We start from the raw sequence: 13,801 nt of genomic DNA on the forward strand, positions 1-13,801 counted from the left end.
CCCTCATTTTGAGATGAAGGCACCTCGGGATGGGCTGCAGGATGGCAGAGAGCGCAGTCCATCAGGAGGAGCTGGCTCCCTGAGTTCAGGGAGGCAGCCTGTCTTGCATTCCCAGGACGCTGCAGGTGGAGTCTGTAAATAAAAGAGTTGGAGCTGGACGGGTGTCCTGCAAACCCAGGCAGCCTGGCCCAGTGCCCAGCATGGCCCCAGCACTCTGTCCCCTGTCCACTCCACCTCTGAGGCTGAGCCTGGCACATCCAAGCTTGTCAGCTAGCAGTGCCTGCTGCCGTTTCTAAGGCACTGTGGCCCTGAGCACAACTGCCAGGGCCTCATTTCTCCAGCCTGAAGTCACAGGCCACCCATGGCTTCTGCTTTCATTCCCGGGAGGTACCAGAAAGTAGGACCAGCCTGATCCAGATGAAGAACTGGGCCTTTAGGGCTGTCTGCCAACATCCTGGTCTTAAAGCACGTGATAGGCTTGCACTTTCCCACCTAATTTACTTTGGCCAGTAAAATGTGAACAGAAGTGTGTCACTTCCAGGCAGAAGCCCTTTGGAGCCAGTGAGATGTGCCACATTCACTTCCCTTTGCCATCAGTGACCAGGGGTGTCCCCAAGAGAGGAGACTTTGCCAGGCTGGGTCCCATGTGAGGCCAACGTGGCGCAGAGCCCTCACCAGCCAGTGAGTGACACACAGTGTGACTGAGAAATAAACCTTCAGTGTTTGAAGCTACTGAAATTTGGGGGCTGTTTGTTACCATGGTGTAACTTAGCTTGTCTTGACTGCTGCAGCCCTGGTAGGGACTGTGCCTGAGAATTCTCACCTGCATCCAGCACAGACCTGTGTTTACAGAGCATCCACTAGGAGCTGCGTGTTCTGTCAAGCATGGTGATGTGTTGTTGGATTTCCATCACTAGGGAATGAAATAACACCATAACGGATCTGCCCACGTGCCCAGAAGGAGGGGCAATTCATTCTTCATGCAAGCGTCATTGAGCTAAGCCTTGGAGACTTCCTGTCTAGTGGTGCTAATGATAATTAGTGTTTTTTGGAGTGCCTACCATGGACTAGAAGCTAGTCTAGACTCTACTTGTTGGAACTCATTTGATCTTCAAAGTGATCCTAGAAGGTGGGTACTGTTGTCCCCGTTTCACAGATAAGGAAACTGAGACATGAATGAAGTAACTTACCTAAGTTCACAGCACTGAGATGCAAAACCCAGAGCCCACTTTCTTTAGCACTCTAGGCAGCGAGCTCAGGGTAGGCCAATGTATTTATGTTAAAGTGAATGGCCTGTCTAGGGCGTGATGAAATGTCTGGTATCACTTGATCATGGGGTGGATAAAATGGTGCTGTGGGAGTTGTGGTTGGAAATGTTGGCCAGACTGGGGAGGGTGGTGGATGCCAGACTGAGGGTTTGGACTCTCTCCTGTAGGCAGCGGAGGGGAGGACGAGCTTCATGGGCTTTGGGAGAAGAACTGGCAGTGTGGACTCTGGATTGGAGAATGGATGTGACTGGAGGCGGGTCCCTATTAAAGGAACCTAGAACCAGCCTGAGAGATGGTGAGGCCAGAGCCAGCGCAGGGGCCGAGGAGTGAAGCTGGCCCTCCCTCTCACTTCCTGCCCCTGCCACACACACCCCTCCTTTGGCCTTTGACTGTATATACATGACATTTATGTGGCTTTCATGTTCTCTGTTTTTCTTTTCTTTCAAGTGGTTGGAAAGCTCCTCAAAGGCAGGGTCCCTATTAGGTATTCTCTGTCCTATCTTCCTCCTGCATCTTAATTTGGGCTGATGTTCACCTCACAGGGCAGAACACCTTGTCCAAAGTCTGGCTTGGATGCCGTCCACCTGCTGCAGTGCTCCGCAGTGCATCTGCCGCTGGGTTATAACTGTATCCAGGACCCCACTCAGTGTTTGATGTTGGGCCCCGGCTTGCGCTTGTTACGGGGCACCCCCGTACCCCCAGCCCTGTAAGCATCCACGAGAGCCTAGCAGGTCTTCCTCCCCACCCATCCTGGCCTCCTGGAGGGCACAGACCATCTTATTCGCCGTACTCACCTCTCTGGGTTCTCAAGTGCAGCGTGGCCCTCAGGAAAGAGGGTGGGTCACACCAAACCTCTTCTCAGGCATGATTAGATAAAACAGGCCACATCTTTGAAAGTTAGATGTTCTTGGTACAGAGATGCTCTTTGTGTGACTCATGAAGCATTAAGCAAGTCTTGTTTTTTTCATTGGAAGACAATTAGCCACCACCTCAAGCTAATGGCCGGATACAGCTTAGCAGTTGGCAGATGAATTCTCACTGAAATAATAAGGAGAGGTCCAACCCCCAGGCCTGCCTAGAGCCCATTCACACCGCATCCTCATTAATCCCCAGCAGCAGGCCGGGCAGGTGTTTGCACCTGTTTTGTGGCTGAAGAATCAGGCCTGGAGATTCAGCTCCCACCCAAGTTCATGCAGCTGGCATCTGGTCTCTTCACTCCTGCTTCCGTTCTCCACCCCCGCCCCTCACCCTCCAATAGCTTCTCGCTCTGTTCCAGACCCTCCCTGGATCCCAGCTCTGCAGAGCTGGGCTCAGCTGTCGGTGCTGAGTGGATGCCTGTTCCCTCCCCAGCTCAGATGGCCAACTCCATCTGCTTCCGATGCACGCGGACCCCTCTCACAGACCCTCGCCCTCCCCGGGAGCTGACTCATGTGGGTACTTGGTGACACTAATGCACAGGCCAAACGCAGAAAGGAAAGTAGCTTTCTTCCAGGCTTGCTGTTTGCCATCTGGATCTGGGACCCCTGTGGTCTTTAAAATTTGGGAGGCAAGACACATAAATCAGGACAAGATTTAGAAATCTCAGTACAAGATTTAGAAAGCTTAAGACTAGTGGAGCTGTCACCATCCTTGGGTGGGTCACAGACACCTGCAGTGGTGCCTTAACCACTCTCCCCAGGGCTGAGACTAGCACCGCCTGCTTCCACCCAGTTCCTCCGGAGGTGCCAGGCTGACAGCTCCCGACTTTGATAATCAGGCTTTTTTAGCACATGGGAGTTTGCTGGTCTCTAGCTGTGCCAGAAAGTCTGGCTTCAAATCCTAGAGGAACCGAGGTAGATGAAGAAAATATATTAGGCTCCTATTGCCAGGGTCAAGAGCTCAGTTTAATTCAGTGTGCCCTGTGGTGGTAACACCGGGGGAGAGAGAGACAGAGAGGAACTGAGGCTGTTAGTGACGGTTGCAGTCTTAGCCTAGGTCTACCAGATCAGGCCCAGCCACCTGCTATGGTGGTTACTCTAGCGCCTTCCTGTGCTTCCTCTTGTCCCCGTCAGACTGGAGCTTGGAGAAGCTCCCCCTCCCAGAAGTCGTCATTAAAACATGATCTACTTACAAGAAGTTTTAATGGGTACATCATTACATAGAACACCATGTTTCAGATTATGACCCAGAAACCACAGTGAAGGCGGCAAGCCCCAGCCATGAGGTCTTGTTTGCAATACCATTTTATGAGCTTTAGTGGGACCACTCAGGGCAGGTACTATTCAGACAAAGCCCGGCCAGTGGGCACCTTTGGGAAAGGCACGGAGCTAGGCTTGGAGAAGGGAAACAGGGCACCAGTGGCCTGTCACGCCTTGGAGCCATTAAAATCTGCAAAGCCAGATACAAACTTCAGAGAAGTCAGAGCTCAGTACAAGCTTTTGGAAGCTCCAGGTGAGACCTGTACGGTTGCCACTGCCCTTGGGCAGGTTACATAGACTGTCTGTAATTCATTTCTTCATCTATAAAGTGGGGACAAAATTGTACTCACCTCTTTGTGAGGGTCTGATGAGACAGTGCATATAAAATGCTTATCCCAGAACCTGGCATTCTGCCATTACAGTTGTCATCATGATCACAGGTACCAATAGTCCCAGGAAGGCAGAGATTGGAGGAGGTGGGATTTGAATGACAGAATCTCAGCATCCATAGGTCTCACCTGCCACCTGGGTTAAGTGGGATGAATGTTGGGCAGAAGGAGGGCAAGGAAGCAGCCTGGAGCAGGTACGGTCAGTGTGACGGGGGAGGAGATGTAGCTAGGTGACAGTAGGGCCTGGACCACAGTGGGAGGAGGGGCTGGGACCGTGGGCTCAGGGTGCCAGGTGGAGGGCTGGGGTCTTATTTGGTAAAGGAACACAATCAGGAGGATGTTCTAGGCCTGGGACTAGGAGGTGGCGGGTGGGAGAGGCTAGACTGGGAAGGGAAGGTACTTCCAGTGCTTCCAGGGAGAAGTGGCTGCCAGCTACAGTGAGGGGTGGACATGAGCTACAGAAACAGAGCCCAGACTGCTAGGACAGAGAGGAGAGGGTGGGGAGGACAAAATATGGCAGACGTGGTGACCGGAAGAAAGTTGGTGCCTTTACAGGCATGAATGTTGAGGGGAGGGAGTGTGGAGGGAAGAGGAGTCCATCTTGGGATGTGCTCAGCGGAAGGGATTTGTGGTCATCACCTGCAGGTTCCGGGAGGCAGGGAAGCAGCTCCAGGGAGAAGGCTGGGCTGGACACCTGGGTTAAGGAATCATTGACTTGGGAATGTCAAATGGGTTCTTAGAGGGTTGAAGGTCTCAGAGAGGGGAAGGAGGAGGTAAGAGTTCTGGGGAGCCCCTGCATGTAGGAAAGGGCTTGGTGGGGAGAGGCAGCCAAGGAAACCAGGAAGGAGCTGTCAGGAAGGAGGAGAAGGGCCAGGATTTCCCCTGCACTGAACCATGGAGACTCCAGGATGTTGTCAGCCCCAGTGGCTCTGTTACAAAGAGGGCGCATTTAGTGACGTGTATTGTCCTCACCAGAGGCAGAAATCACCTTGAAGTCTTAGGGGACATTGCTCCTGGGCTGGCCGGTCCTCTCAGCACCTGTCTCAGATGTCTCCCCCCTGTGGCCGGGGGCTGCCCATGGCTGACACCCGGCCCTGGTCCAGGCAGCATGTGAGCCCGGGGATGGACCTGACACAGTGCTGTACTGAGTTGTGCTTAATGCTGCTGAAGCTGTACACTTAAAAATGGTTAAAATGGTAACTTTTTCCAAAAATTTCTTTATTGAATGAAAGATTCGTTAAATTCTATAGTGCTTTACAATTTTCAGAAGTTTCACACACATGATTTCATATAATCCCATAATAACCCTCCCAATCTATCTGGCCCCATCCCCTTTTCCTTGCCCCACTGGTAACCACTAGTTTGTTCTCTGTATCTGTGAGTCTGCTTCTTTTTTTGTTTAATCCACTAGTTTGTTGTGTAAAATGGTAAATTTATGTTATATGTATTTTACCACAATTTAAAAGAAAAGGATGAATTTCAAGTTTCATTTTAATTGAAGCCAAAATGACACATATATAAAAAGGTGTCCAAGCAGAGGACATGGTGGGATGGGCCCAGCTTCCATGCCAGACCAGCAGCGGGAGAAGGGCAATCATCTAATTGCTATGTGTCCCAGGTTTCTCATCTGTAAAGTGGGTACAACCGTCTCTGACCCCCTCCACTGCCCAGGGTTGTTGTGTGGCCAGGGAGAGTGGCTTGGTGAAAGCACTTTGTAAACTGTAGAGAATCACGTGAGATCTGTGCAGGGTCTGCACTTCGATGCCTGATGCAGGGGCCAGGCCTTGTGAGCTACTCTGGGCAGGGCTATGGTGGGCTTTTCTGGCGTTTGGCTGTTCGTTTCAGGCTGTGTCTGACCCAAGACTTGTTGGAGTCCTATAGCGTTCCCATGGGCAGCTTTTAGGACAGCTTCTACAGGCATTTTGGGCTGCAGTCTGTGTGCACACCCAGAAAGACCCTGGGGACTTAGCCAGGTTCCTGGAGGGAATTAAGCTCTATTGGATGTGATGAATTAACTTTTCTCCTGTGCCTTAGGATCATACTAGGAGTCATGAGAAAGTAAACCCCCGTCATTTTCTGGGTTCTGTGGCTCTGTGAGAAACCCCAGTTGAAAAACACTGGGACCTGGCAAACCCAGAAGTGCCCCCACCACCAGCCCTGCCACAGATCTGGGGACACAGGGAGTGGGAGGCCCAAGAGAGGAAAGGACTGGGTCAAGGTCACACAGAGTTGATGGCAAAGCCAGTACTCCAAGCCAGGAGGTCCCTAGATGCCAGGCCAGGACTGCATGGTGGGTGCCACGACCCTCCCTGTTCCTTCTGCATTTTGAAAATGGAACATTTTCAGGGTGCCAGATTTTACATCTCTGGTTGTGAAAGTGCATCTGTTGAGCTCTTTTCCCCGACTACCCCATCTGCAAGAGTGGTGGGTTTGGGAGGCCTGAGCAGCGCCCTCCGTCCTTGAGAGCTGAGGTCACCTCTCTGGCTGGTTCTTGGCAGCATGTGGCTAAGTGCACTGCGGCCCTGGCATGGTTGGAGGAGGGGCAGCGGCTAAGTGGTTTCTGAAAAAGGGCAAAAATGATGGGAAAGGCTCTGGGATCCCCTGGGAATCACAGCCTCAGCAATAGCAGCTGCTACCATTGCTGGAAGCGTCTTCCTTGAGTGCCCGAGCGCGCCCACAGCCCATCCCCGCCAGTGCAGAGTGCGGCCACGGCCTGGGGAGGGGCTGAGAACCCTGGCGGAGGCAGGGGAGACACCTCTTCTGTCACACCAGCCCAACTCTCCCTTCAAGTAGAACAGCCTTGGAGCTCACGGCACCCACTGGGTCTGGAGTGTGTCTACGTCTAGCTGGTGAGTCCCTTTCCTGGGTGGATGGCCAAGGCAGATGTTCACTTTTAGAAATGGCACAGTGAGCTGTCAAAAGCTGGGCCCTGCCTCTGTCCATCTGTGTGGCTACCGACTGTTCCACTAGCCTCTCAGCATCTCAGTTACCCCTGCGTCTGAAAACTGGGGGTAGTAACAGTGGCTTCCTCAGAGGCCGTGGTGAGGCTTCAGTGGTGCCGGAGCTGAAGTGTGCTTAGCCTGGCTAATCGTCAGCACTTGGTAAGTGATATGGAGGTGGCTGCTACCAATGTGAATTATCTGCGCTAGAGTCATCCTGGGCTGAAAAGGCTGTGGCTCCTGCAGAGGCTCATGGTTTGTGGTTGGAGGATCCAGCATGTGGTCCTCTCTGGAGTGAAGGAAGTGCAGGGCCGGCAGGCAGGAGCCCTGAGTCCTTATCCAGGCTTCACTCTCTTTTTTTGGTAGGGTTCCTCTGGCTCTTCCCGTGGGTTGGGAAGTCCCCATCTCTCCATCCTTCTTTAGGAGAGGCTTAGGTAAGATGAGAGGATGAGAATGATCAGGGCTGGGTCCTGGACCAGCTCTTCTGCAGGGAGGCTGGAGACAGTTGGATGCTTTGGGTGGTGAGGGGAGTGGGAGATCCACACCCCAGGGTGTCTCACCTGGACTGGGGAAGAGAAGAAGGGAGGCTTCTCCCAGGTGGTAGGCAGTGTCTTTCCTGGCTCTGGAGTTGAGAAAGACCCAGAGGCCAAACCAGGTCTTTGCCAGGCAGGGTTGTTTTCTTAGACTCATACTTTGGTCCAGATTGGTGAGTTTTCAAATCTTGTGTAAAACAGAACCACCATCTCCATTAGACACCCCAAATCACAGTTGGAAACTCCTCCATCTCTGTAGAATGTTTGGCTCTGACAGATGTATTGCTGTGGGGCTTACGTGCTGGACACATCCCAGGCCTGGCAGTGCAGACTTTGGTCCCTGTTCACTCTCCCAGCTGAGAGCAAAGGGCCTCTCAGTCCCTGTCCCACCCTCTGCCCTGGGGGAAGCTTGGTTTCTAGTAGGAAATAAGGTGGAGGGCCTGCAGGGCAGATTCGGGGTTTGTTGACTGACTGACTGATAGCACCGTGTGGACTGCTTCATGCTTACTAGGTTTCGTTAGATTTGGACCACTCAGAAAGATGCAAAGCTGCTATAAAAAAATCACTGAAAAGTTCATGGAGGCTCCCACTTATCTGGTGCTCTCTTGTCGGGCTAAAGCTGCTAGTCAGGGAGCAGGTTTATTCTTGGTTTTGCAGCCAGCCTTATCCAAGGGGAGACACTCCTGGGAGAGCCAGGCCCGGCTTGTGGCCTGGGCCTTATTCGTTATTTGTTTTGGGGTTTTGAGCTTCCTAGGAATGCTTGTTTTGAGCAGGAGGGTGCTTTTATTGCGGTTTCTGAGTGGAAGGGCGTAGTCCCCATCTGCCTGGCCCCAGGGCTGGGAGGGCCTGGTCTAATTGGCCCTCAGGACTTGGTGTGTGGTCTGGGGCTGAGCTTAGTGGCTGAGAAAGAGCCCTGAGCCTTGCGGAGGGGTGGTAGAGCGCTGGAGAGGCTCTGGGACCAGGACCAGGCTGCTTGGAATTGAATGCAGGTTCCATTTCTCACTAACCGTGTGACCTCGGGGAAGTAATGTAAGTTTCCTCATCTGTGAAATATTTACCTCTGAGATAGGTGAGAATAAAGCGAGTGAGAGCGTGTCAAGTGTTAGAACAGTGCTTTCCTTTGCACACCGAGTGCTCAAACACATCAATTACTCTTATTCTCACTAACCTCCTGTGCCTTGTACATTCCATAGGCTCCCCATACCATGAACAGTCCTTGATGGGAAGTTATCTTCTGAAAGCAAAGGCTAGCACCCATGCCCCTGCCTCTGAAGCTTCTCAAGGCTTCCTGCCATCCTAGCAATAACGTTCCTTGGCATTCCAGGCCAACAGCCATCTGGTTCTGACCCCACCACCAATCCCTCCAAGCCCACTGGCTTTCCTCTTTATCATGACTCTGGGGCTCCCCATCCTCTCCCCTAGTCCCAGCCCAGTCCTGCTCCTCTTCTATGCCCAGCTCATCTGTCACGTCCTCCGTGAAGCCTTCTCCAGTGCTCCGGACCCTCCTGTGGTTCCCCCCACCCCAGCTAGCACCTGGTTTCTGTCTCAAAAGGGGGTCTCCATCCTCTCTGTGCCCTCAGCACAGGGCTGGGCACCAGCAGGATCAGTGGATGGGTGCTGAGTGATAAAGTGCATGCTTGTTGGTTGGAAGTGGGGCTTTCCGTGGCTGGGAACACACCCTGCGGCAGGGTTTCCACTTGATGGATGAATCAGAAAAACTCAGATTCTCTTGAAAGCAGAACAGCAGGCAGGAGGGGAAATGGGCCAGAAGTCAGCGTCTGTCCTGTTCACAGGGTGCAAAATGGTGAGGTTGCCTTTTTTCCCCTGTGGATCCAGGCATCAGACTGCAGCTGATTTATTGCTGAGGCCCAGCCACGTGCTCTGAGTTTTCACTGCCTGAACCTTCACTCCAAAGAGTAGGCTTGAGAAGCCTCCCATTCCTTCAGTGGCTGTTTTCTGGAATCCAGCCACTGCCGGAACATGAATCTAACGTCCTGTAGGAATGGGAGCTTGAAGGTTCTGTACCTGATCTCGTTCATTTCCCAGCACAGCTTTTTTCATAAAGAGATGGATCAGGCATGCTCCCGGCCCAGGAGGAGTTCACAGGCAGAGGGGAGCTAAAACCACGACAGATAGAAATTTCTAGACTGCAGGGTGAACAGTGTGAAGAGGGCCATGAGGATGGACGAAGCCAGCTGGGCCACCCTGGAGGGGGAAAGGAGCACGACTGGTGCAGGAATTGGGGGTGAAGAGGAAGTGGCGTCAGCATGGATGTGGCATCTGAGAGGTGGTAGGGTTTGGGCAAGAGGAGAAGAAGGAAAAAGCACTCCAAGTGGAGGCACCATGTAGGCCCAGGTCCCTGAGATGTGGGGCAGCCCTGGGTACCAGGGAGTGGGGATGCCCAGCTGGATAGAGGGGAAGAGTAGGAAAGGGGTTTGGAAGGGGGTGGAAAGCAGCATCAACACAAATTTATGGCCAGAGGTGCCTGCACTAGCTGCTAGTGTAATTCCAAGTGTTCGGGCCTAGAGGGCCAACCAGCCCCGAGTCACTTAAAGTCTCAAAGTTCAGGGCCGGGATCCTTGAAATATACCAATTTCACAAAAGTGACCAAAAGTACAAAAAGTCCCCCGCAAACTCAACGATTGCAGCAGCCAGGTCAAAGAGCAAAGGCAGACAAGCGTGAGGCTGATGGTGGGGACACTTGGCACAGGAGGGCCTGTGTGCGCAGCGTGTCTGTCTCTACCGGCCACCTTGTTCCCAGGGATGCAGACTGCTCTTTGGGGCTGAGCCATCCTCAGTGCCGAGTTCCTCCCTGAATGCACACCCCTCCTCCTGTTTCCCTTATTCTGATCTTGGAGGGAGGCGGAGCAGTGGTTATCATTTCCACTCTGCCGATGGGGCAACCGAGGCCCAGAGAAGGCAATTGGTCCATCCAAGTCCCTCAGGGCCTGATGGCTCCAAGCTGGGGACCCATCCATCCCTGCAGGCCGATGGCTATGGAGCTGCTAGGCCTGCTGCTCCCGGGGCTTTGGGGGTAGGAGATACAGCACCCTGAAAGCTTCCTTTCTGGGAGGCTAGGGGCAACAGCTATTGGACTTCTGGGGCATCGTGTTTCACTGGGGTCTTTGCAACAAGGGTATGTCAAAGCTAGGCTTGTGCAGTCCTCAAGCTGGGAACAAACCCAATCTTGGTGGCTGTCCACAGGCTGCCTCTTGGGCCACAGAAGATCTGGCAAAGATGAAGAAATGGGGGAGCTCAGATTCAGGGGAGTCTGAGGACCTGCCCCAAGAGGACTCCTGCTCAGATCCCCTGGATGGAGACCCTAACTCCAGGCCATCTCCAGCCAAGCCCCACAGCTTCCCTGTGGCCAAGAGCCGTAGCCGGCTCTTTGGAAAGGGTGACTCGGAGGATACATCTCTCATGGACTGCTCTCAGGCGGAAGCCCAATTGGCATTCTGCCCGGCCATCACAGTCAGCCCTGTTGTCATCATCCAGAAGCCTGGAGATGGCCCCACCTGTGCCAGGTAAGCTGCATCTGGAGCCCAGCCTCCCTCTCTACCTGGAGTCCAGCTGGCCCAGCTGGCTGAGACTCCAGCCGTAGAGACACCATGTGATACTCAAAGTTTATGTGCTGAAAGTCATAGAGCCAGGGAGCTGGTAGGGGTGGGGGGCTCCAGAGGTCACCTGGTCCAGCATCTGTGCTCATAGGACCTTTGAGACTGTGGACCCGCACGCGGGCATATATGCTCATCCTAGCTGCCGGCTGAACTCTGAGTCCAGGCTTAGGATGCTCACCAGTCCCAATCATGCAGACTTCAAGCTGAAAAGCTCATGGACAGGATGCTTTTAGACAGAGTACAAAACAGCTTCAGTGAGAGAGCCCACCAGCCCTCCCACATCCCCCACGGCAAGACAGGGGCTGCACATGGGCTGGCTGACTCCTGGGACCATGTGAGGGTGCTTTTTCACTTAGCAGAGGGCAGCCAAATCCCTGCCCGCACCCCCTCCAGATTCCCCCAGCCCCTCAGCGGACAGAGAAGTGGGTGGCCTGGGTGTTGGAGGAAGTGGTGGTTGCAAAGTCTTTCTAGATGATGCCTGCAGATAGGGTGGGGACAGAATGGGGGCACACGTTCCCTGTTACATCAGTTTCCTGGCTGGCCACCTGGACTGAGGCATGGGTTTTGTATCATGTTTTTTCCTTTTGGTTTGCCTTCGGGTTTAATCATGCTCTCTACCAAGCTCTGAAGGCTTCAGGGCCAAGGGGGAAACCAGAGGATGAGATGAGGGTGTTTTCTGGCCCACAGGCAACTGTCCCAGGACTCTGTCGCTGCTGAGAAGAACTTCAAGCTCTATGATCGCAGGAAGATCTTTGAAGCGGTTGCTCAGAATAACTGCGAGGAGCTGGAGAGCCTGCTCCTCTTCCTGCAGAAGAGCAAGAAGCATCTCATGGACAGCGAATTCAAAGGTGGCCTGGAGACCGTTGGGTTCCAGGAAGGGGCCCTGCTGTGGTGCCTGCTCTGACCCTTGCTTTGTCTTGCAGACCCTGAGACAGGGAAGACCTGTCTGCTGAAAGCCATGCTCAACCTGCACGACGGGCAGAACGACACCATCCCCCTGCTCCTGGAGATCGCCCGGCAGACAGACAGCCTGAAGGAGCTGGTCAACGCCAGCTACACGGACAGCTACTACAAGGGTGAGGAGTGTGGGGCCAGCAAGCCTCTGCCCACAAGCACACCTGGAGCCAGGAGGGCATCGTGACGCCCGGGCAAACCTCTGAGCTCCTCTCCCCCTGTCCCAGCTGAGTAGGGAACTCCTGGTCCTGGGGAGGCCCCTTGCCTCCCCGACCTACTGGCTTGGAGACGGGTTCTGAGGGTCCCGTCTCCCCTTCTGTGGGTTTGGTGCTCCTTGTCCCTGAAGGTCATGGCCTCCCTCTCTGCTACTGCTCCTTGCCCTTGGGCAATTTTGATTCCTCCAGCCCTCAGTCTGGTATTCCCTGTTCCTGGGGGTCTCTACTGCCTCAGGGACTCCCTGGGCCTCCTTGGGGGACCTAATCACCTCCTCTGGTAGGGGGGTGGTCATCCTGTATCTCCTGCCCAGGCCCTCCCCTAGCACCTGTCCGGGCACCCCTGCAGGACTCCAAGTGCAAAAGCCAACAGCCTGCATCCTCTACAGGCCAGACGGCGCTGCACATTGCCATCGAGAGGCGGAACATGGCACTGGTGACCCTCCTGGTGGAGAATGGGGCCAATGTCCAGGCTGCAGCCAATGGGGACTTCTTTAAGAAAACTAAAGGGCGGCCTGGCTTCTATTTTGGTAGGGAGACCATTTGGTATACATTTGACTTTTTGTCCCTTGCTAAGTGGAGGTTTAGGGTGGGGACAGAGGAAATCAGAGGCCAGGTGGTGCAGGGGCCAAGCCAGTCTCTTCCTGGGGAGGCCCACCATGTGCCTGTTTTGGCTGCAGGTGAGCTGCCCCTCTCCCTGGCTGCCTGCACCAACCAGCTGGGCATCGTGAAGTTCCTGCTGCAGAACTCCTGGCAGCCGGCCGACATCGGCGCCAGGGACTCGGTGGGCAACACGGTGCTGCACGCGCTGGTGGAGGTGGCCGACAACACGCCTGACAACACCAAGTTTGTGACGAGCATGTACAATGAGATTCTGATCCTGGGGGCCAAACTCCACCCTACGCTGAAGCTGGAGGAGCTCACTAACAAGAAGGAGCTGACGCCGCTGGCTCTGGCTGCCAGGAGCGGGAAGATCGGGGTAGGGAGGGGGCGTTGCGCCTAAGCTGGGGCTGCTCTGGGGACTGCCTGCCTTACCGAGCTTCTGGCATCACCAGTGTGTGGAGCCCTGGTGCCGCCACGCCAGCCTGGAGGGATAGGGCAGGGGTCATTAGAGTAAGGGGGAGGAATTGTGAGACGCTGGGCAGAACCCAGCATCACACACATGGCCGTTTCTAATTTCCAACTCTGAGCATCATCACCAAGACATGGGCTGGGGGTGGGGTGCTGGGGCCTGGGGCTGAGGATGGGTTGAGCTGAGGGTGAAACAGAGGAGGAACTGTTGGTGTTTTTCCATGGAAGACAGGACTTTGGGGTGATACGAGGTCCTCAGGGGAGAGTTTGGGGTAGGGCAGGCCAAAACAGAGGCCTGTGGGTGATGTCAGGCCATGAAAGGGTGGGGTGATGGTGGGGCTGGCATTTGGGAATTGGAGGGGAGGGGGCTTCTCTGTACCAGGGGATTCTAAGAATTTGTCCCTGATCATACCTGAGTCTCTTAGGATGAGAAGTCTGGCTTTTATAACCTTGGTTTTATTTCTTGGATTTTCTTAATTTCCTTCTGGCTTGAGGTTTTCTAAAATGAACCACTGCAGTCCTTCATGTGAGATGGGAGAACTGGGGGAAGGGGGGCCGGTGTGATCAGGTGATGGGTCTGATGTGGCTGCAGTTGGGATCTGAGGCAGTGGGCAGGTTGATCTTGATGGCGGTCAAGGCTG

The 13,801-nt window shown here is 54.1% G+C and overlaps 1 protein-coding gene across 2 annotated transcripts in view; it reads left to right on the forward strand.

Annotated features, from left to right (window-relative positions):
• The first annotated feature begins 838 nt into the window (after positions 1-838).
• TRPV1 (transient receptor potential cation channel subfamily V member 1) overlaps positions 839-13,801 on the forward strand; it is a 32,856-nt gene continuing 19,893 nt past the window's right edge. Inside the window, exons 1-6 of one of the 2 annotated variants that reach the window (XM_032497966.1) lie at positions 839-1,129; positions 10,511-10,830; positions 11,611-11,771; positions 11,847-11,999; positions 12,479-12,619; positions 12,770-13,068. In XM_032497966.1, coding sequence (XP_032353857.1) covers positions 10,544-10,830; positions 11,611-11,771; positions 11,847-11,999; positions 12,479-12,619; positions 12,770-13,068 — 1,041 coding nt within the window. In that variant the 5' untranslated portion in view covers positions 839-1,129; positions 10,511-10,543. Of the gene's footprint in view, positions 1,130-6,503; positions 6,684-10,510; positions 10,831-11,610; positions 11,772-11,846; positions 12,000-12,478; positions 12,620-12,769; positions 13,069-13,801 lie in introns of those variants that run through there. The other variant, XM_006172536.2, reaches the window with a different exon arrangement.

The sequence above is a fragment of the Camelus ferus genome, chromosome 16 (genome assembly GCF_009834535.1).
Source record: "Camelus ferus isolate YT-003-E chromosome 16, BCGSAC_Cfer_1.0, whole genome shotgun sequence".
NCBI classification, from domain to species: Eukaryota; Metazoa; Chordata; class Mammalia; order Artiodactyla; family Camelidae; genus Camelus; species Camelus ferus.